Genomic DNA, 23163 nt, shown 5'->3' with positions numbered 1-23163 from the left:
CATAGAATTTACTACATTTTTAGCAAAACTGATCATCAATGAAAGCCTAGAATAGGATTGACATGAATACTCTCTACAAGTATACAGTTCTGAGATAAATCATACTAGTAAGAACTATGAACGGTAAATACAGGACTTTTGTGCACAAGCCACATAGGACTATAATGCATAAATGCATGTATATTTTTCTTGTAATCACAGTAATTTTCGTCTATACATGGTCTTAACATTACATTTACAGTTAGTTCTGAACAGATAAAAAGGGGGAAAAGGATGCACAATTCTATGTAACATCAGCTAACTCTCTCCTGGAGCGAACTTAACTCCTTTTCTAGATACAGTATGTGTGTTGGCCAAAATTTGATACCTCAAAACTTGGGTATGATTCTCTGTTCCAATATTTAGAACAAAATTGGCAGAATATACTATATACGATGTACAGACACGACCTACAAGTCAGCTAGTCATATCTACTCATCAGTATTAGGTAATTGTACAACCAAGTCGGATGACAGTATCAGGTCTGCAGGCTACTTGGCAAAATGGAAAATGTACCAGCTTCTATATTCTCTACCAGGGCATATCCAACAACTTGGTTTGTTCTTTCAACCTGCATGCAAAGCAACAGTGAAGAGTTAGCAATTTAGCACAGTGAAAAATGAGGTCCCAAGTGAAGTTAAGGTACATACCTTGTAATCAATGGACGAGACTATCCCCGATTGGAAGGTTACAACTTGATTCATATATAGTATATTCCCGAAAAATCAAAACAGTACACGGTAGTGTACAAGTTTAAGAATATGAACATTGCAGATGCCCCAAGGACAAGCACAAAGTTGATGCATCAGCATAATCTCTGAGATTCTTTTTGAGGTAACTGGGTGCTTCCCTCTGAACATGGAGCCGCGGTGTAAAATGGTATACTAGAGCAGTCCTTTGCTCACACAAATTTTGTACAGAGATGATCGCATCTTTTTCTGAAGCTATACGTTGAGGGTACTTGTTTTCTTGTCACGATACAAAAGAATCCTTCTGAACAGGTTCTTGGGGGAAGAAAAGGATAGCAAGTAATGCACAAACACTTAAGCCAATTACACCATCAAAAGGATGAAGATGGTACGTGCTGATCATCCAAAATGGTGTACCAGGTTTGGATTGAATAATACCACTGGTTTGTATCAGATAACTAGCTGTCATAATTCCAGAACGAAGGCCAATAGGTGCAGCAAGCTTCCCTTGCGTCCTTTGTTTAAGTCCAAAAAGAACTAGTGAAAGTAGCAAGAAGCCTGGTACTGAAGGTAGGGACCTGCCATGTGTTTTCAAGTATGTTAGTACGTCACATTCTTTGTTGCTTGGTCGCACAATTGCTCATGCTTGTATAGAAAGCACATCCATCGACTGAAATAGTAGGGTGTACATTATAGTTGCATTATCTTTTAAGTTTGCTAAAGCTATCAAGTTTTGCTTGTTAATGGGGTGAAATCATACTTTGTTTTTCTTGCATTGAAAGGATTAAATCGTTCAATATCCCACCAGTCACCCATTCTCTTTCCTGACTCCTGTCAATCCCCTACCCTCATTGAGCTCCCCCACCCATCCACCCACCAGGTGACACCTGTAGGTATCAAACTACCAATCACTGCGCCTTGTGTTTCTAATCAGCTACTATTGTATTTTTTACATTCCAAACCTAGAGATGAATGTATTCAGAATTTACCAGCAGTAATACTAACCATGTTCCTCTCTCTAAAGAAACATGTTCTAACTGCTAAATAATATTCCTCTCTAAAAATACATGTTCTAACTGCTAAATAATAAAGCAGTGAAATAACATAAGGGAAAGTGGCCACAACAGACATACCGGTGAATAAGAGAAAATGCAACCCCAGATATCAGAATGGCACTGTAGTAGCCAAGGTCAACAGCAACTTCTTCTGGAAGCCATGATCTGAAAACTACTTCTTCCACCACAGCAATACTAGTTGCTGTGACAAATCCTCTGAGAGCTAGCAATAGTACATTACTAGAAGACTTGAGAAGATCAAGTGGCCTAGTCACGAATGAATATGACCCTGCACGAAGAGCTGCAAAGCCAAGTAAAATGCTTACTGAATGCACCAATCCAACAACAGTTATACCTCCAGCAAGACCTTGCAAAAATTCTTGTACCTGCAACCAAATGAAATATGCAAGTTATTATATATGTGACGGGAACATTACACAAATCTTTATTATACAAAGACCTAGTGTTACACAGGCAAGACAGTTCATACCCTTGATACAGATGCAAGATTCATCCCATATTGCTCAACTGGATTTTCGTAGCCACGTATTCTTTTACCCCACAATATGACAAGTATCATTATAGACACATACAGTCCAACAATGCAAGCATATCCAACAATTCCTGTTGAAGAACTTATTGTCCAACTTTGTACAAGTGTTGGCAGTAGAGGAATCACAACAGGAGACCATAGCACAAATACCATGAAGGAAAATCCCATGATCCTAAAAATTTGAACAGGCAGATGTTAATGATAACCTGATAACATAAAATCACCATAAAAAGGTATAATATATTTAAAAGAAATTTACTGATATGTAAAGGTTGTAAGGGACAAGAAAATTTTCACATACAACTACAGTATGAAAACTATTTCAATCAACCACTTCATTTATAAAGGAAATTATGATTTCAGGGAACAACTGTTTCCTTTAACAACCAGAGGATGGGGAAAGGGGAGCTCCATTCCGCGATAACATTCTTGCACTGTACTACTCACTCCACTGCAAGATTGAGATCCATGATTTGCTGTGTTAAAGGGATGACGGTCTTATATGTTTTATCACAGATAGTGATAGACTCATTCCATCTCCCTTCAAATATCCTATCAGCTGTACTCCGGCACCCGCAGCAGTCGCAGGCCGACTTTATTAAACCTACGACACTCACAGGCTGCGGGATTCCCTACCCATTGTTCAAACCACCTTTGGTTCTGTCATCAAGTAGTGAGTCCCTTGTCCACAAGGGGCACAGCTGCGCTCAGATCTCTATGTCTACATTCCACTCTAGAATATATCTATCTACATTCCTTTTCAGAAGGATTCACTCTCCATTCAGGGAAAGAAGGATGAGTGATTAAGAACTAGCTGTTTCTGCTCAATAAATTTACTGCATATTTGTTATGCAAATACAGAAATATTTTTATCTTTTCTCCAACTGTGGTACCACTGACAAGAACCAGAAGTATCACACCATTCTAGACCACAGAAAAGCTTGTAGAGCTTGAACTATCAAATGGTAAAAAATAATGAAAATCAATGGTTTGTCCCTTTACTCAATATGACATTATGACTACATTATAGCAGCTTCATACCTACTAACCACCTGGATCTGGGTTTGCATAAAGAACATATGAAAATTTATATGCCTCACTGTACATTTGGAAATTAAAGAAATGAAACACATGACACCAGATTTACCGATATAGCATGCTGCTTGCAAGCAAAAACAATGCCAATTCCAGTCTTCTTTAAATTCTCATACTCTACTTAACCTAATCCTTTGATGAAGACATCATCTGAATTATGTCCCTTTTTCTCTACTAAAATTATTTTGATGGTGCTAATTAGGACAACTCACCTCTGAAATAAGGGGCGTTCGCTAATACGTAAGAATGAGATGAGCCTATCAGTCAAGCTCATAGCACCACGAATACCTCCCCAGAGTAGAGCGATTTTTCCAACAAACCTCAATGCACCACCTTTTTGTCCTAGTTCAGCAAGAATTGCGACGAGCCTGCTTGCAAAAGTCAGATATGGTAAGAATATTCAAGTGAGAATGAGATCAAAAGCCATCCTAATATTTAACTAACCTTTCTTGATCAACCTCGCCATCACCCTTTGTGGGTACAACAGGAGATGCAACAGACATGGCTTTCTCAGCAAGACTGGTCACTAAATTGTTCTGGCTCTTCTCCTGTGCAGTTTCGTCAGGCCTGGTACTATCCATATTATCATGCTTTTCAACCTTCTTTTGCTGAAATATAAAAACGCTATGTAATTGCTTGAAAAGAAATAAAAATACTGTTCTAAAAGTACAAGTTAGGAACCACAAATTATTCAAAAATGTGTAGATGTGCTGACTAGGTTTACCCAAAATACCAGTACAACTCAAAGACCCATGCGACCTATGCGAGGGAAAAAAAACACTAGCCCAGGACTGGAAGACTGATTTGTGTCCAAAAGAATTCAGAGATATTATAAGAATGTCAAAATATGATCTATTTGTAAACATGACCAGAATGATGTAAACACCAAAACAAGCAACGCAGCTAAAGCATTAAGAGGATACGACTGAACTTAGAAATAAGAAGGAACTTCAGGGCATTAATTACTCACTTGATGATGTGCTACAAAAGCAGAAGCACCAAGCGCAGCTGTGACAGCCCCAACCATCATACCTTGACCCTCTGATCTTCTGATTTCCTGCCCTTTCGGTGCAACAGTTTTCTCGATAGGGTTATCTGCATTTTCTGCATTTTTTGAGGAATCATTTGCTTTTTCTTCTTTTTGTAAGGAAGCATTATTTGTGGTTTCTTCTGTTTTTGAGGAAGCATCATCCGTACTTTCTTCTTTTTTCAAGTAAGAATTCTTAAAATCAGGATCCTCACTTAAAACTCCTGACTTGACAATGGTTTTCGTATGTTTATCATGCTTAGAAATATCAACATGGAAATAATTTCTCAATGATGCTAAAATAACACCAACTATGACACCCACTGGAAGAATGTTTCTCAAATCATGAGATTGCTGAATTGCATTTGATACAGCTTCAATAACATTTTCTCCATGAGTTGTACCAAATTTGACAGTTGTTGGGTTTCTTTCCACACATGCTGCTGAGTACAACTCACAATCAAGCACAACAGCTCTAGAAACCTGAGCGGCAAGACGTTCCACATCATGTGCAAGATTTCTTTCAAGTTGCTCAGTGTTTGTTATCCCTACTTTGCGACCAACTTCAATTTTGAGGGCATTTTCTAATTCATCTCTGATGAAACTTGTGAGTGTCTCCCTCAAAGCAATATCAGGTAACTTGGTTGCTACTGTCTGCTTTAATTCATTTGACTTCTTGTCCCTGGAAACTGGATAGTGTGACAGAACCAAGTAGGGAGTATCAATAACATTCTCTGTTCTGAATTGGTCTCGCGAGGAACCAGAAATGCCAATATTTTTTGTATAGTTGCCATCTTTGTCAGACTTAGAATTGTAGTCATGCTCACTGTCCATTTGATCTGCTATTTTCCATTTACCCTCATGTGGATCAAGGAAAAGATCAGTTGCTGAATTCGAATCTGGTGGTTTGAGTTGCAATTGTGTAGAAAGAAATTCGTGAAGGTACATAGCATACTGTGCCTTCAAATAAGAGTTAACAGCTATATTCAATAAATAGTCAGGCAAGCCACTACCCTGCTTTGCAACATCTGCATCCACATAGTTCTCAATTATATTTCTTTCATAATTTCCTATTTTTTCTTTAGCAGACGATATGATACTTAAATTTGAATTTATCTCACCAATCATGCGATCCTCGGACATGATTGAATCGCCTTTTCCAGAAATGCTATTTTCTGGTTGATAAGATGATGGATTTATGGATTTCCCACTTGACTCATTGTTCATATCACCTGTCACTTGAGACTCTGTCTTATTTACAGAAGCTTCATCTGTACTTCCATCAGACTTGTCCCCGTTCTCAGACTCGTGTTGTTTCTCAAACTGGTCAATCATATTTTCGATAACTCCGAATACACTGTTGACAGCCATTTGAGTTGAGTCATCAAATCCAGTTAAGGCATCTAGTGCCTGAGTCACATTAACCGGGGGAGGTTTAGGTTCTTCTGTTTTAGATACTTGCATGCTTTGATCAGTAACATTATGTGTAGCCTTATCTTCACTGGCACGGACTGCATCACCATCTTTTTCTACCACATGAACCTGGGGACTCTCTGCTGTAGCATCAGCAGATTGCACTCGTTCTCTGGGAGCGCCATTCAAGTTGGCTGTTGATTGGTCGTCAGACACTTTTTTCTCGCCAGGCGATTGGTCATCAGAATTTTTTTTCTCACTTGGTGATAGGTCATCAGAAACTTGCTTTGGAGCTGTTTCAGTCCCCTGATCGGTCTTGTGCTGATGATCTTCACTGCTTTCATTTATTCCAGGGGTTGATTTTTCCGATCTATTGGGTTGAATTTGTTCAGTTCCCATTTCCGTTACAGCTCCAACAGGTCCAGAAGTTTGGGAAGGCTTTCCTTGTGATGACTCGATACCTTCTCCAGAACTATTATCATTAGAAGTCAAATTACCATCTTTTTGGTCAACGTCACCAATGGCTGAGGCACTTTTATTCTGATCATGCATTTTGGCATCCTTAAGGCCACTTTCGTGATCAGAATCTTTGATCTTTTCTTGGACAGCTGTCTTGGTGTTTGGTCTTCCATTCGTCCAGCCAAGTCGCTTCAATGCATCTAAACTGAAATTTCCTCGTTTTGATTGTAAAATTTCAGTCACAGAAGTTGTTAGCTTCCCGCGCACATCTTCGGGTACAGCTTCTTCTAGAGCTTTCACAAGAGTCTCACCTTGTTCAACCGCTACCAGAACCTTATGGCCAAAAAACAATATATTAGCATATTGACTTATGCCTCACAAGGCCATAGCGAGCAGATTATGCGACATGACTATTCCAAGGGGAAAAAAAGCATACCTTTAGCTTCAAAACAAAAAAATGTGTTGTCTTATTTAGGATGGGGTTTTTTTTTGGCACATATGCAAGTAATTTTGACATGTGACATAGAAAAGTTGCAGTAGTCAACCCAAATCTATCACAGGAGAGATCTCCAGATGTTAGAAGCATCTATACACTATGCAGATTCATTTTAAATGAAAAGAGACATATCTCAAGTTTATTATCAGATGTACAAATATTTAGTTTGGTCATAGTAAGCTCAAGTGCTTAAAAGTTACTCAATAATTAGGAGTGTGAATCATCAAGCAGCAGAATATGCTTCTAGGATACTTATATGAGTGTGCAACATTCCAGGATATGAGATGCCATAATCTAGGGGATATGGGTTTTTTAGCCAAATATAGATGTAGCTACAACAATGTTTTGGATTTTGCACTTGTGCAATTAAGAATGCTATTAAAAGGGACAGGTAAAGCAATAACCAGCACACACATATTTGAGGAAAATATGATTATGTGAGTACCAAACAAAATGGACAAGTTAGTCTTCTTCTGACAAAAGAAAAGTAATTTGCTTACACATATCATTATTATGTTACACATATTCTTTTTGCCAACATATTTTAACACGCTCTACATGTCTGGAGTTTTTTGTATTTTTTTAAAAAAAATGTTAAAATGAAAATTTCAAAGTGGTGCAACTTTTGATGTTTAGTTGGAACTTTGCTTAATGCGCCAAGGTTTTTTAACTTCTCCATTTGTATTTGCAAGAATACAATTTTGCAGCACATGCATTAATAGAAAATTTTCCTACTAAGTGTACATAATCAAGTGCCCTTCTTGTAGATATAGCAAATATTTATTCCATTTACATCACATAAATCACAAATAAGACAAAAGAGTGATCAGCCACATTTGATTAAGAGGAAAGGGAAAAGTAATTTGTGAAAAGAGTGAAAAAAGAAAAAGAAAAGAAAAGAAAAGGAAGAAGCAAATTTATCCAAACCGAACTCTTTAGGACCATTGGAAAAGTAAAGGTGGTTGTTTCAAAAAATGGATAAGTAAAGATTTGATCTGATCTTTTGGGAGAAAATATATTGTGCAGAAGAGAGAAATTTTGCTTAGACTACTATACCTTCTTCTTCTGATCATCATCCAGAGTACCAGGCATTGTAGCATCTAACATATTCATCACGAGACTTGCTGATTGTAGTGCATGACCTTTTTCATCATCTTCAGGAGTCTCTTCCGACTCTTCCTCATTTACATCTTTCCTTGCCCTATCCATGTCACCATTATCTTTTATCTGGCCATTTTCCTTCTCGTTAGAAACAGAATGTTGTTTTGCGGAATCAAGGAGCAGCCCATTTATTCCATGTGGCATGCTATTGTACAAAATAAACTGAGACTGCTGACGGAAATTATTGTTGTTTGGAGCCTTCCTATCATTTGCTTGAGGTTCAACAAATGCTAGACCTTTGGATGGATTAATAGTGATGTCCACATCTTTGATAAGTGGATGGCGACCCTTCAGAAGTGCAAACTCCACTGCTGACAACCACTGCATAAATACAAACAAACGATTTGATGTGAAAACAGAACATTTCTAACAAAGGAAAGGTGATTTAAAGAGTGATTCATAAGAATGTAGAGCTCTACGAAATACTACAAGCAACGATGTTTATTACAGTTTCTTATGATGTACCTTAAAATGCATCTGACAATAAGATATGCTCTAGTAGAGTAGAAAAAAATTATATCATTATTTAATAAGAGATCGCATGGAACTATAGATCAATCTTCTCTATGAAATACTGATATCATTATCCAACAGCTAATTTCAAATGTTTCCATTAATGTCTTTTCTGTACAAAGTTCTTGTCAACTTGTCAAGGATTTGAAAAGATGAATATTTGTGAATGCTTTCAATGGTGGAAGAATGCCTCCACTAAGAAAGATGGTAATGTTTACCTCTAAAGCAAGATTCTGGCACCATAATACAGCATATCTCTCAAATGTGAATACAGTTGAATGCACACAAGAACAAAGGAGAAGGCTTGTAAAAGGATTTTCTGATATTGAACTGCGTGGTACTGAAAGAAGTGGCACTGTCCCATCATCGCTCTGCAAAATATGGTTCAGGATTAGATAACCCGAAAGGTGTTCACAGTGCATGTGACTAAGATGGGAGATAACTGTTTGGACTTTAGATATCCTGGCGCTGAAATTAATATATATGCAAATGAAAAAATAATGTTATTATAGTTCAGAACTATACCTGTATAAATAGTACAGGTATTTTCACATAGGAAATTGACAGCCTTGTGCTACTTTCCGCATAGAAGTCATCAACAGTAGAAAACCCATGTGAAACCATTGATATTGCTCCATCAAAGTCTCGCAAACAATCAGATGACAGAGCTTTTTGAACATTGAAATCTTTATCTTTTCCTTGAAAGAGTTCCTGAAATAACAAGGCATTAGTCATGTTGTGCAAATGGGCTTTTTGGAACGGAAGTCCTCTTGCTAATATAGTGAATTGTTGAAACCACTTTAGAGGCAGTTGTTTGGTGTGGTTTTCAGCTCTTACATACTTGTCTTATACAGGAAGTGCTAAAAGGAGATACAGCACAATCTACTACAAAAGATTTCTTATTTGTTTTGTAAAATGATGTGAGTGCAAATGCACCAGATATGCAGGTAGTAAGAAAAGGGGGAAATTATTGAGACAGAGCAGTGAAGTCACAACCTTATTCGCACGCAGGATATCAACCAAGCCTGTCGTGAGCTTTCGATCAAGAGCGATGTGATGAGGAAATGATCTTGTTGCTTCTTGTAGGTCAAACGGATTGTCAACACAAACAGCAGCGGTAAGAGGAGTAGACTCTCCAACTTCCACTAGGTACTTTGTCAGCATATTGGCACCATATCCCCAACCAACACCCATTAGTGTTGTCCAAGGTCTTTTATTATTTATAAATCGTATCGCTGTACCGATATCGTCACTGTCAGCCGCTGTAAATAACCTACATAAGCAGGTAGTTTATAAGCCCTACAATTTTAGAACAAATATCCATCACTGCCACAACTTAGCTACAAAGCATCGTACACCAATGTGGAAAAGTTAACTGAAAGGGGCACATTAATCAACAGGAATAGAGTGAATGAATAATGAATGATCAGAATAGAGGTCCCCGATGTTACTGTTACAAGAATTTCTGTTATAACAAACCTAAACTATGGCACTCCATCCAGTTCCATATTTCCAGTCATTGAAGAATTCTGTAGATTGGATGAAAATTTCTGTTGCTGGAGAGATTTGTTAATATTTTAGACGAGTTACTCCTATAGTTGATGCTGCGGTGGTTTCCAACCTGAGAGAAGTACTGAGTTCAAAGGTGTTTAACGGCAGAATAGGAAACACCCTAATTAAGTTTTTTTTTTCTCAAACACGCAGGAGACACTGAGACACCCTAATTAATCACTCCTTGGTAAATGAGAATATAAGATCATGTCCAAAATGATAGGAAATATGGAACTGGAGGTAGTAGTAGAATAACAGGTTAATAGAGCAAGAGGATAACAGTTCTTCTCATCTTCTCGACTGCAGTTTCTAAACTTTTCTTACTTATTCCCATTGAAAACCTTGATTTTCCCAACACTTCCGACCATTTTCAGTAATATCAACTTTTGTCCAGACAACAATCCTACCCATATCAAACTTCTAAGTCAACTTTATGATTGATCTTGCAAAGATGTACTTTTTCCTTGAAATGATCACTAAAACTATCGTCCACTACACTAACTAAAATTATGTTAATTTCCAGTACAATCCACACTTACCAATCACTGCTTCTGCGATTCTTAAGTAAAGTTGTTTTGTTATCCAATAATAACGCTAGTTATTCTAAACATTTTTACTGATGTTACACATCAGTACTAGCTACCACCAAGGTCCTGTAATCTTCTAGCCTGAGTTCAGCATGGATAACAGAGTTGTGTATGAGACGGACTGGAATTCCCATTTACCAAATTCAGCAATAGTACATAGGTTTAGCAAACATGGAAAACACTATAAAATTTAAAGTGAATTATGCAGAGGCTACAAGAAGCTTCTAATTTTGCTCACAGAAACTGTTTCTTACAAATACTAATACTAGTAAAAGCTACTCCCTCCATCCCAAAATATTACAATTTTTAGGTCTCAGAATTTGTCCCAAAATATAACAACTTCTCCATTAATATTCTCTTCCCAACCAATCACAACCCTCCACCATTCACTTTTTCTACCTACCTCCACTACTTATCCAATCACAACACTTCACTATTCACTTCTACCTACTTTCTTAATAACGTGTCCAACCCTAAAACTTCTTATATTCTGGGACGGAGGGAGTATATTCAGGGACGGAGGGAGTAGTAGTCATCACTAGCTAAGCACTATTGCACGTTTGCAGCAAAGATGTTGTCCAAAGCTTTGGAATGGTAAATAAATAAGGGGCATAAATTTCACCTAGGTGTTGTGAGGGGTGACCCGCCGCAGCCTCTGGGGTTCATCACAATGGGGAAGTAGCCATTCTTCAATGCGTCCAACACAAACACCTTGATTCCCCTCTCCATGCTCCCCTCAGGCGTGCCGGGCACTATAAACACCGTGGAATCAAGCCCATGCTCCTTGCCCAAATCCAAATTGTCCGGCCAATCGAGCGCGATCACCCCGCCGTCCTCCGCGGGAATGCAAACCCTCTGGTAGAATATGTCGCCGGCGCCGCCATCCCCGCCGCGCGCCGCGGGGATGCTTCCGCGGCTCAGGTTGACGTAGTGCCGCTCCTCGGTGAGGAGGCGCTCGTTGACGCCGTCGAGCAGCACGCCCCCGTCCTCGAACGACACGGAGGGGCACCGCAGGAGCACGCACCGGTTGAAGGGCGTCGGGCTGGTGAAGAGGATCCAGTCCCCCGCGGCATCCCCGCACGCGGCGGCGTAGCCCGAGTCCGGCTCGGGGGGCGAGGAGGACGGGGGAGGGAGGCCGTTGCGGACGTAGGAGGAGGAGGAGGAGGAGGAGAAGGAGGAGGCGACCGCGGCGACGGCGGCGGCCGCGGCGGGGCCGACGAGAGCGAGCGAGGACGGGATGCTGGCGAGGAGGTCGGAGAGGGAGGCGCGGAGGGTCGGGCACGGGCGCGGGCGGTGGCGGTGGTGGCGCCGTCGCTGGCGGCGCCTGAGGATGAGGGGGAACGTGGCGGCGGCGGCGGCGGGGAGGAGCCGGGGAGGTGGGGCGCAGGCGGGGCGGGGAAGCATCAGGCGGAGGCGGGGGCGGCGGCGGCGGCGGCGAGGGAAGCGGTGGTGGAGAGAGGCGGACAGCCGGATTGGGAAAAAAGGAGAAAGGGAGACGTCGACGTGGGGTGGGGTTGGGGGAAGGGAGGCTTTTCCGTCGAAAAGCTCTCTCGCGAAGGTGGGGGCCCCTGGGGGGCTCTGTCGCTGGGCGGGTGGGGCCCACCTCCGGGGGAAGGGTTGCGTGGCGCGCGCGGGTGGCTGGGCGAGAGCAACGTGTACGGCGCGGGGTGGAGGTGAGGGGTGGTGGGGCCACGGGGACAGGGAGAGGAGCGGGGATTTTGTGGCGGGAGAGTGGGGGTCGGGTCTCGCGGGATGAGGCGGCGAAGAGGCCGCGGCATCGTCAGCGCGACGGGGAAGGGACGCGTGGCGGCGTCCGTTGGCGGGACCAGATGCTGGATTTGGGAATTTGGGATCACCTGATTACAAATTAAGCAGTTCCACTGAAACCATTGGATTAGAAATTAGCGTCCTAGATCTTTTCTAAATACTGCTCATAAAGGACCGTACGTTCCTGTGGTAGGTACTCTAGCAATTACTGTTTAAAACAACCGTAGCGTCTGTTTCAGCCGTTTGATTGTCTTGATTCTATAATGAAAAACGGTTCCAACTGCCAAACTTGTAGTTTCTACTATGACTGCACTGGATCCTTATCTGGGCTTGGAGTGGTGATCTGGAGTTTGTACGATTGCAGGTTTGACGATGTTTGACTCGTATATGCAGGTTTGAGAATGCCATTTTTTTCTAAAAAAAGAGTTCAAATAATATCCTAAATTTTGGATGAAAGTATAGCACTCTAAACTTTAAAACCGGATATTCAACCCTTAAATAACTCTTAAATTTTACAATACCGTTTATATAAAGATGGTTTTACGGTTGAGGGATGTGATTTATCGAGGGTGAGAGTTGAGGGAGCTATAGTAGACTTATTCCTAGTAAAAACAGCAAGGCCCACCATAGGCCCGAAGGCAGGTCTACTTCCTTTTCCCGTTCTTCTGGCGAAACTAAATAAAAACGAAATAATACAAAAGAGCAGAGAAGCGGCGTCTCGGCGTCTCGCCGCCGGCGGGAGGTCCGCCGCCCTTCCAGGCTGCAGCGGCCGCCGCGACCACAGGTTTGACCAGCCCCCTCCTACACTCCTCGCCGCTCCTCGCCGCCGCCGCGTCTCCCTGCAACTACGATCGTTCCGCTAGCCCTAGGCCCTAGCCCTAGTAGCGAAGGACTGACCCAAGCGCCATCGAACCCGAGAAGTTTTTTTTTTTTTTTGGGGTCCTTCGATATGCCCATCCGATGCAATTATCTGCTTGAATTTGATCTTCCTTTTTCACAATCACTGGCTAGTAATTTAGATTTTTTTTCCTTGACAAAAAAATATGATAATTTGAGGGAAAATGTTTGATTTTTCAAGATCAAGCTTTGATGCTTTATCCACCAATCTTCTGTTGATTATTTACATAATAATCTCCGTGGATTATGCATCTCCTTTTCTTACTACTTTTACTCTCTCCGTCAAAATGACACGAACCTATGTTCTTCTCAATATCCGCTGCATCACTATTACACATACGGGATCAGTGTAATTGCTTACCAATTACTGTATCTCACAGATGTCGACCAATGAGATCTCTGGCAGCAATGAGCTGTGTGCTCAAGATCCAGAGGTCATGACTTTCTATAATCTTCGCGGTTCTGATAAAACCACAATCCTGAGGAAGAAAGAACTGCAGAGGCTGAGAAAGGAACGCATCGAAAACAAGTGCTTTAGAAAGAAAGAGAAGATAAGGAAAGCTAAGGAAATTGTGGACAATGCCCTCAAGATAAGAGAAGAACTGCATCAAAAGTATCTCAGAGCCGAGCCATGGTTAAAAGAACAGGAAAGACAACGACTTGAAAGGAACAAACGTTTTACAAGTAAGAATTTTACTCTAACCCTTGCCTCCTCAAGTTACTCTTACTGTCATCTAAAAGGCTGCGCTTTCCTTCCTTTGTTACTAACTTAGTACCTCTGCCAACTTGTTGCAGCTGAGATCATTAACCAACCTCCAGATTATCGTGGAGGTTTGCTTCTCTTCCCATTTACACCTCTATGATATGAGTTAATGCGAATAAATATAATTCACCATGTGTATGTGTTCTGCATTATTTAAACATTATTGCCTTTTAACCTGTAATCAGAATGGGATCCATATGTATCGGATGATGAGTTCGGGACATCATTTGAGCTGAAGCGTACGGGTTGGGAAGTTGAGAAGTTTGCCTTAGACCTTGCTCGAAGCACAGTTGGACTCGAGTCTTTCACTGGTGCACATCTTTATAACATATGATTTTTCCTTGTGTTTGTATTGTCTTTAGTATACATAAATGGTTCAATTTCAATCTCTGCAGGAGAGAATCATCTATTCTCTTGCTCTGGTACTATTATTGAATTTCTGAATGGTATTTGTTCTGTGGTAACATCTGCAAGTTTAATTAGATGCATGGACAAAGACGAGCAAGCTGATGAACTTAAGGTGACTGCATTCTCCTTTTCTTTGCTTTTTGGAATCATTGTCTTTCTTCAATGGTGTCACTAAACTCTGCTATGTGATATTGGTCTCCAGATTAATGTATGGTTACCGAGTGGTGAAAAATGTGAGGGTTTTATTTCAAATGTGGATCTGTACTACAACATTTGTTTGGTTACAGTTCACTGTACTTCTAACCTGCCAAAGAAAAGCTTCAATGACGACACTGGATTTTTTGATTTATATGGCAACCATTCGAAAGATGTTGTAGCTTTAGGCCGTAGTTGTGAACCTTGGAGCTTGAAGGTGGCTTCGGGAAAGCTAATTCCAAGAAGACACCGATTTGATTGTGAAGAACTTCTTGTTTCTTCGTGCAAGATTACAAAGGTAAGTAATATGTATATACTTATTTTGCACATGTTTGATCCACTAATTTTGTTGTTTTCATTTAAAAACTGTTTAATGGTGATTTGCTGCTTTCAGCCCCTTGTGTGAACACTGTTTCTTAGAGCTGTAGTTGCTAAATTTGTCATCGAATACAATGATTTTCTATGTGTGAATGGCTCTTGCTAAATTTATCATAGAATACTTCCATATCATTTTATCTTAAATAGTTTCCACTAACATATGATTAGATACAATGCTCAAAGATATGTGTTACAGACAATATTGATGCTTAAAACTACAGGTGAAAAAGAACAAAGGTACTTATGACTAATATTACACCATTATGATTGATGAGATCTATAACTTAACTGTGCATGTTGATGTTTGTCAACTCTTGAAGAGATACAGTTGGATTACTCTGCTATGACTTAAACAAAACATGCAACCCAATTATGCATGTTAATTTTTTCTGCTGGTCAGGAGAGATACATTTGCAACACAGAAGTTCTGCTTAGATGGTGAAGCCATGGAACTAAACATTTTTTTTTCAGCATGTGCTACCCAAGATTTAAATATCTTCTCCAACAGCAACTTTGTTTCTCGCAAATGATCAATTAATTGCTGTATTTTTTGCAGATAGGTGTTGGTGGTCCTTTGATGGATTTTAATGGAAATATCGTTGGAATGAACTTCTATGACAAGAAAGAAACACCTTTCCTTCCAAGTTTCATTGTGTTGAAGTGTTTACAGCACTTCAAAGAATTTGGGTATGTATTTCGGTCATATAGGTTTGAGTCATATATCAAATAGCTCGATTTGTATTTCTTCTGTTTTGTAAAGGAAATAGCATGATAGATTTGCATGTTTTAATCTACTAAAGTCATAGTTGTACCATGTCAAAAAAAAAGTCATAGTAGTGACAATATGCCCAAAACACAGATACATTATTTAGGTCGGCTTCTATAATTATTTGTAATATTGAAGCAAGAGAGTGAAACTTGCATTTTTAGTTTAAGGTCCAAGTTTTTATAGACATGATTTACTAGTAAATATATTCTTCATCTTAAAAAAAGGTTCTGAGCTACATAACTAAGCAAGCAAAGCAATTAAGCTTGGTATGTCTAATTCTAGACTTTGGAAAGAAATTTCAGCATTTATGTTTAATTTTGTACTACTTTTTATTGGAACAAGCCAGTATGTCAATTAAATCTGTAGTGTATTTGATGTGCTTCTTGACTAATTATTTACATCATTTTTTTTAACATCCAGTCATTACTATACCAATCAAGTCACACTGTTAGTTCGTGGTAATATTGGGACAACTTAGTAAAACATGTGGTTTGCTTACCACTTTTAGAATAATGGATAAAATGCTGTCTGGTTATATAGGAAGGTTGTACGGCCATTGCATGGATTAAGGGTTGGAAATCTTCACAAAGAGTCTCTCGCTTCACTTGAGAAGATATGTCATGAGTTCCCTAAGGTTTGTGGTGTGATTGTGGAGAAGGTATGCATCCTTTTCTTATCATACAAATTTGTCACATTGATGTTAGTGAAATTGGAATTTTAATGGTTTATTCTTATCATACTAACTTGTCACATTGATGTTAGTGAATTTGGAAATTTCATAGTTTATTGTCATCTATTCAATCTTTTGTGGCCATAGAATTTTGGCTTAGGGATAAACCAAACGTCAAATACTGTTTCATACCAAAAATTTGTTATCTGTAGAAATTTCCACTAACACCACATCAAAATTTGGTTAGGCATGAAAACAGACATACTATGGACTGGTTTGGTATGCTAGCCTAATAAAATTTGGTAGCGCTAGAATTGCTCATTTTCGTAGCAAACCAAAAGCACACATGCCTTAAACAAAATTTAGTATTGTTCCTTGCGACCTTGTGTAAATCTGGTGCTCTATTATTAGTAGCAAACCAAACAATGGCAGACAACAGTAAAATCTGGTAACAAATCAAATTTGGCAATGCAAATTTTGGCCAAAAAAAAGTAAGGTTGATTTTGGCATCAAATCAAGCATGCCTTATATGTTGTCTTTTTAATATGAGACCGAATTGGTCTTTGTCTTTTGATCTTATTATGAGCTAATTGAATCACATTTATTTGTTTTTATGGTCAGCTGTGGTGAATCAGTTGCTTTCTTTTGTGCGTTTATACTATAGGTAGAACCTTCAGCAGAGCATTCTGAGATAAAAGTTGGGGACATCATCACCCATCTTGATGGTATGGCTTTTTCCAATGCTGCAGAGGTATATTTCTTTTTCTTAACCTTAATTTTTTGTGGGAACAAAGAATTAGTAAAGCATATTGTGCATGCTATTTGTCTTACTTTATTTTTTATTTGCCTCTTTGGTTTCCTTTTGCCTGCTGAGGGCATATGTAGCACTCTTTTGACGACCATAAATACAATGGATACAAAGTAGAGTCCTTTATGTCTGACTGTCGAGAAACATAATAATGTATGAAAGTCATGCCCATGATTCCAAAGATTTTTCCTGTCATATACTGAAAAACAACTAAGTGGTTTGAGAAGTCAAATAAAAAAATATAGGAAAAAGCTACCCAAGGTAATAATCATCTGTATAACCGTTTCCATCAAGTTACCACCAGGAGCTGGTAATCTAAACGGGATGAAATCCCAGGTGGTTTTCTAGATCTTATATGAACATAATGTTATACGATGATATTTTATTTGTTGTACAGTTCGGTGGCATACTGCTCGATAGGTGTGTCACACAGATGCTAGAAAAACAGAACTTGTCAGAGGACTGCAACCAGATGATAAGCCTCAAGGTTTTGTTGAGTTCATTAAGTTCTTCTGTAATGATTATCATTGACATTCTAATTGTAGTTTTGCATCTTGAATATTGGATCCAGTTTTCTGTGAAAACAAGAGGTGGCATATCTGAAGCCACAACAAGAACAATCAACACTGACAAGTTTACTCCAAGTGGACTCAACAGGTAATTTGGTAGAAACTACAAACAGCATTAACATAGTTTTGATTCTAGATAGATAAACAGCACAACTATTTATTTATGTGATGTAATGAATTTGTTATCCTGCAGGTGGCCACTTCCCAGGCCGATTATTGTTCGGCAATATGCTCGTGGAGTTCTATTCTCCGAAGATTGGTACAGTTAGCAGGACTAGGGTTTGTTTTATCCTTATACGTAGAAGTTTCTCATCATGAAAAGTATTTATGTGTAAGGTGGAATTACACGGATAGTGTGAAATGTTAATAAGGGTTTCACCAGAATTCAAGTTGAGTAGTGAAGCTGTATCGGTGGAATTTTTTTGTATGGTATTACCATGACATCCTCATGGTAGGCACAAAATATAGCACCTGACTTGGGAAAGGCGTTCAATTGTCGAGTTAAAAACATAGCTGTTGTAACCGTTAATCCGTGATGGCGATGGGATCGAATTCCTGTTTATGCCCAATGCTCGTTATGCTAATTGAGTTCATAATAATTCGCAACCACAAGATAAATTGTTCATGCACATTTTATTTTGGGAACTCAATTGTTTGGGAATTCATCTGAGTAACTCACAGCTCACACTCGCAGCACGCATTCGTGCGTGACTATTAATAAAGCTCACACTCAGCTTAGCTGCTGACTGCTGTTAAGAGACTTCAACAGTTCCAAGGAACTTTGAGGCTCAGAAGACACCAACACCCCAGGTGTGCACGCACAAAAGGATAGAAAAGCTACTCACAGCAAATGCAAATGTGTTGTTGCTCAAAATCCTCGTATGCTCCTCTTTCTCTCTCTCCACAAGCACAAGTAAATAATGATGATAAAACAAGTAAATAAGGGTCCATATGCTCCTTTTCTGATGTTGCGGGTCTCTGACCAAAGTTGGGCAGTGAATAATGAGAAAAGTTAGACAGTACAGGAAGCTCAAAATAGGCCGAGTTCAGTGTGAGGCCAGCCTGTCTAACAGCCACTTACATTTCATCAGTCTGACACCACCGTGCCCCAAAATGAGTCACAGGTCAGCTTACAAAAGAAAAACCACCCACATTGTATCATCAACACAGGTTGGGCTATCAAATTTTCATAGAGAATAATAATAACAAAAAAGAGACACTCAGATCGTGATGGCCTTCACCATTGCTCTTGAAGGTCTGAGCTCGTCATCAATGCAGATGCGCATAGCAGCTAAAAATGAGAAAAGCTGCAGAACAATGATCAAAGGCCCCTCATCATCTTCTGCCTGCATTATAGTAATGTACAATAGCTCTGATGTCAAAACAAGTACCAACCGATTTAAACAATTACCAATAAAAATTAAACCTACCTTCTAAATCAACACCAGCTGCTTCCGCTACATTCTTAGGCCCATTCCTTTTCTGAATTGAGCAAGACAGCATTCACGTGACGAACAATTTCACCAATAGTCTAGTAAAGAGAAGATGCAACCATTAAAAAATAAGAGCATGTTCGTAAATAATTTTGTTTGAAATAAATTAGGCATCATACCTCTCCTTCTTTTTTATATAGCAGGGAAAGCCCAAGTTGTATGGATTGTAAATTCAATGCAGATACGATGCCACCATAATCTGATGTTGATGTGGAGCTGCTAGAGATATAATGAGTGCCTCTAGATCTAGTATAAGAAACATTCATGCCAACAAGATTTTTATTTTCATTAAATACAGCTGATCCCAAATGACCAGAATTGCCAGTTGAGCAGCCGTGCACAAATACGATAGCGTCTTTGTTCCGTATCCCTACACCACTGTTTATCACTCAATATAAGTCGCACGTCTTAAATAAAAATTAGTAATACAAAGAATATAAAGTTTAGATTCTTACTTCACAAGATTTCCTGAGATGAAGGTTCTGTCCCTTTGATTTGTGTTGTAACCAACAGTGAATACCTTTTGAGAATGATCAATCTCTTGATCACTAAATGTGACGGTGGCTCCATGAATCATATCAATATTGTGGATATAAATTGTTGCACATTTAAACTCTGGCCGCACCTTTATTCTCTTCCAATCAATAATTTTTGAAGTTCCATCAAAAAATTTTACCACACATGATTCATCTTTCCTTTTACTAGCATCATCTATTGTTGTTAAAACGCAGCATGATCTCTTTCCCGAAGCAAAAATTATACCAGTAGCGAAATATGTTTCTTTCTTCTCTTCATCATTGTCCTTATAAAAACTCAATGAAACGACGCATCTCTCACAATTGGCATTAAAATCGAGGATATAATCTCCATAAAAAGAACTTCCAGCCTAGCATTTAAAAATGGGTTGTCAAAATAAACACATAATTTTTACTACAGGTTAACATTTCAATTGTTACACTATCATTCAAGTATTATGTACCATAACACTAAAAGACAACTTGCTTATGACTATTTTGGATTACAAGGAAAAAAATTAGAATTTTGTATAGACATAAACAGATATACAACATGATTGAAACCTACAAAATACCAGTGGTGTACTTGATGTTGTTAGGATTTGAAACATATTGCATGGAAGATTTATGCATAATAAGAACAATATACAAATACAACAGAAAAAAGGTGGAGTTATATTAACCTGGAATAAGCTTCCCATCGCAATATCCTACAAGATCCGATTGATGATGACTAGATCAAGCTTCTAACACCTAAAAATGTAACAAATTTTTGCTTAGAACAATACATGACAAGCTTTTCGTATCTACAATGTGAATTAAAAATTGTACAACGCTCAAGTTTGAAGCATAGCCAAGGGATGTATACACTGTTCGTTTCAACCACAGCTTGAGAAAAGAAGAGTCTAATAAATAAATTTCTATCTATCTATTCTGTTGATGTGCCCACTCAAAAGTTCTACAACACCATGAAAAAAAATACTAGACCAAAAGGGTGGAACAGGGTGTACCTACCACATACCTTTCCGACCATGATGTGCCAAAGTATTGGAGTCAAAAGGGACGAAGCAGTGGGGAATAGGAAACAGTAACTGGCAGCAATGGCAACAAGGATTGATGATGGAGTAACTGGGTCAACTGCAGTGGCTGGAAGCATAGAAAATATGATTTTCATGTCTAAGGCACAAAAAGAAATTACACAATAACAAAAGTTGAAGCATAATCAAGAGATTAGATATGTATACAGTGTTCATTTCAACTACAACTTTAAGAGATATATTTATCTGCCAAAAGAAGGGCAAAACATGCAGTTATAGCCTATTGAATAAGAACAGTAGTTCATATATTTTTACGAAGAACTTCTAAAAACAACAGCTTGCAAGTCTCTTGAAAAGTTGAAAGTAGATAAACCAAGGTTGTCTTTGTTCTTTAGAGCGAAAGGCACACATAATACTCTACACACTTGCATCCTATTAGAGAAAACAATCAATAGCACAAAAATTTAAATTTTCCCAAATTTATGGACGAATCCTCTAAGGTAATGGGTAGGGAATACATTAAGTATAACAACAGCCACGTGAAATGAACCTTTGTCCAGCCAACAACTGCGCAGACAACATAAGAGGCTTTGAGGGATGCGGGCGGCGGGCCATTGGAATTTCCCCTTGTGTCTAGTTCTACGCCATGATAACAAGAAAATTAAATGCCCCAGTCCTACCAGATCAATACACAACATTTGGTGCAAAATACGATAACTGAAAGGGAAATCAAGGATATGCCACTCTTTAACTCGCCATTCTAGGATTTGCCCTTCTTAAGGATCTAATTGATAATATGGCACACTTTGGGTCAATCAGTCACTTTGGACTTAAATGTTTCTTTTAAAACTTTCATTGTTCATTTATCTTTCAAATCAGACCATATTTGCTCTACAAAATGTGCCCCTACTAACCAGATTCCCCACCTCTACATGGTGCGGCCAGACCAGGCACGCCACTCAAATCCAGCTTTCACTCCTCTCTCTCTCTCTCTCTCTCTCTCTCCTACCGTTAAGCAAGCAGTCTAACAACAATAGCCGGGCTGGTGCTTCCATGTCCGCAACACTAGGCTCCTCCACTGCGTCGTCTAAGGTCACAAGCGACTCCATTCGCCTTGGGGATCATCTTCTCGGACTCTCGACCAGTGAATCTTTGGGACCAGTGAACTCCCGTCTACTAGGTCACAAGTGACTCATGCTCAGGTCTCCCTAATTAATCGAATACAGTAGAAGGGTGAAGAGAATGCGGGTGGTAAGTACCTTTGAGAAAGACGGAGCCGCGCGGGGATAGGAGCGAGTAGCCGGTGCGGTGGTGACGACGGAGGACGGGCTAGCCGGCCGGTTGACAGCGGCGGCGGGCGGCGGCGCTGGATCTATCCGAGTCGCTGGGGTCGGGTCGGGTCGGAGGGAGCTCTGCTCGGGGAAGTCGAGGAGGGGCTACACTACACAGTATCTGTACTCTGGGAAGGTTTCCTTTTTCTTTTCTTGAATGCACAATTACTATTTTTTTTCTCATATAAATTACTATTCCATCCGTACCATAATATAAGAGATTTTGACCATTTGCCTTTCAATAAAAAAAAATCCTTAAACTAAAAGGTTTCTCATCTTTTCTCTTTCTTTTTTTTTTCTTTTACCTTTAAATAGTGCTCTTATTAACCAGTTGGCATCATTGTATCGTATGTGATCTAGTGTCTCTGTCTATTCCTCTCTTTTTTTTTATTGAGACGACGGCCATATTGCTCAGTGCGTACAAACTATCGACAAAACCATCCACTTTTACATTAGACTAGAGCTTGGCGCGTCGCCTGCCCGTAATGATGTTGAAAAAACACATGATAATTAGGGTTACTGAAAAAAAAGAAGAAAGCAGATGGTTATAGATAACCAAACTACAGTACTAATTACAGGCCAACAAATCATGCACACTTCATAAAAGCGATTATTCAACCGATGCTACAGCCAAGAAAAATTTTCATATCTGTAAGATCTATGTTTACATATTTTGATCAACCATAGCGATTCAAATACTAATCAACTGGTAGACAATCCCTGTTACATGAACCGCAATTACCGCATACCTCACGGTGTTTCCTTGGATCAGCATTTGCACCTTGAGAAAAGCATGTCAAAATCAAATTCCCTGGCAAGCACCCAATGCGGAAACCTAACCAGGCGGGGGAACAAAAACCAAGGTCTCGATCAATTACTTGAGCAGTCATCTATGGTCACCATGATGGAACCAGTATGGTTATGT

General features: G+C 39.5%; 3 protein-coding genes across 6 annotated transcripts; 1 reads left to right on the top strand and 2 right to left on the bottom strand.

Annotated features, from left to right (window-relative positions):
- Nucleotides 1-154: 154 nt before the first annotated feature.
- On the bottom strand, nt 155-12148 carry LOC4347152 (uncharacterized). Of its 2 annotated transcripts, XM_066304134.1 has the most exons (13): nt 11261-12148; nt 9497-9773; nt 9026-9211; nt 8719-8871; nt 7883-8308; nt 5580-6663; nt 4402-5486; nt 3876-4039; nt 3644-3799; nt 2274-2508; nt 1862-2169; nt 690-1306; nt 155-610 (listed from the first exon to the last, which is right to left on the bottom strand). In XM_066304134.1, the coding sequence occupies exons 1-12, from the start codon at nt 12040-12042 to the stop codon at nt 1012-1014; spliced, it is 5151 nt and encodes a 1716-aa protein (XP_066160231.1). In that variant the 5' UTR covers nt 12043-12148; the 3' UTR covers nt 155-610; nt 690-1011. The 2 variants fall into 2 exon arrangements, with proteins under 2 accessions (XP_066160231.1, XP_015612126.1); XM_015756640.3 differs by having other exon boundaries at nt 4402-6663.
- Nucleotides 12149-13081: 933 nt separating this feature from the next.
- Nucleotides 13082-18431, top strand: LOC4347151 (uncharacterized). The gene is made up of 12 exons (XM_015756648.3): nt 13082-13189; nt 13683-13986; nt 14098-14133; nt 14251-14376; nt 14461-14585; nt 14676-14966; nt 15603-15733; nt 16356-16473; nt 17150-17236; nt 17691-17780; nt 17865-17950; nt 18056-18431. The coding sequence occupies exons 2-12, from the start codon at nt 13683-13685 to the stop codon at nt 18129-18131; spliced, it is 1470 nt and encodes a 489-aa protein (XP_015612134.1). The 5' UTR covers nt 13082-13189; the 3' UTR covers nt 18132-18431.
- Nucleotides 18432-18798: 367 nt separating this feature from the next.
- LOC4347150 (uncharacterized) lies at nt 18799-22325 on the bottom strand. Of its 3 annotated transcripts, none has more exons than XM_015756651.3 (7): nt 22167-22325; nt 20881-21016; nt 20554-20623; nt 19811-20241; nt 19475-19733; nt 19293-19393; nt 18799-19208 (listed from the first exon to the last, which is right to left on the bottom strand). In XM_015756651.3, exons 3-6 carry the CDS (start codon nt 20569-20571, stop codon nt 19328-19330), a joined length of 774 nt encoding a protein of 257 aa, XP_015612137.1. In that variant the 5' UTR covers nt 20572-20623; nt 20881-21016; nt 22167-22325; the 3' UTR covers nt 18799-19208; nt 19293-19327. The 3 variants fall into 3 exon arrangements, with proteins under 3 accessions (XP_015612137.1, XP_015612135.1, XP_015612136.1); XM_015756649.3 differs by having other exon boundaries at nt 20885-21016; XM_015756650.3 differs by having other exon boundaries at nt 20892-21016.
- Nucleotides 22326-23163: the final 838 nt, after the last annotated feature.

This window comes from Oryza sativa, chromosome 9 (genome assembly GCF_034140825.1).
Source record: "Oryza sativa Japonica Group chromosome 9, ASM3414082v1".
Classification (NCBI taxonomy): Eukaryota; Viridiplantae; Streptophyta; class Magnoliopsida; order Poales; family Poaceae; genus Oryza; species Oryza sativa.
The sequence above is the reverse complement of the archived record's forward strand: the minus strand, read 5'-3'. Positions and strand labels throughout refer to the sequence as shown.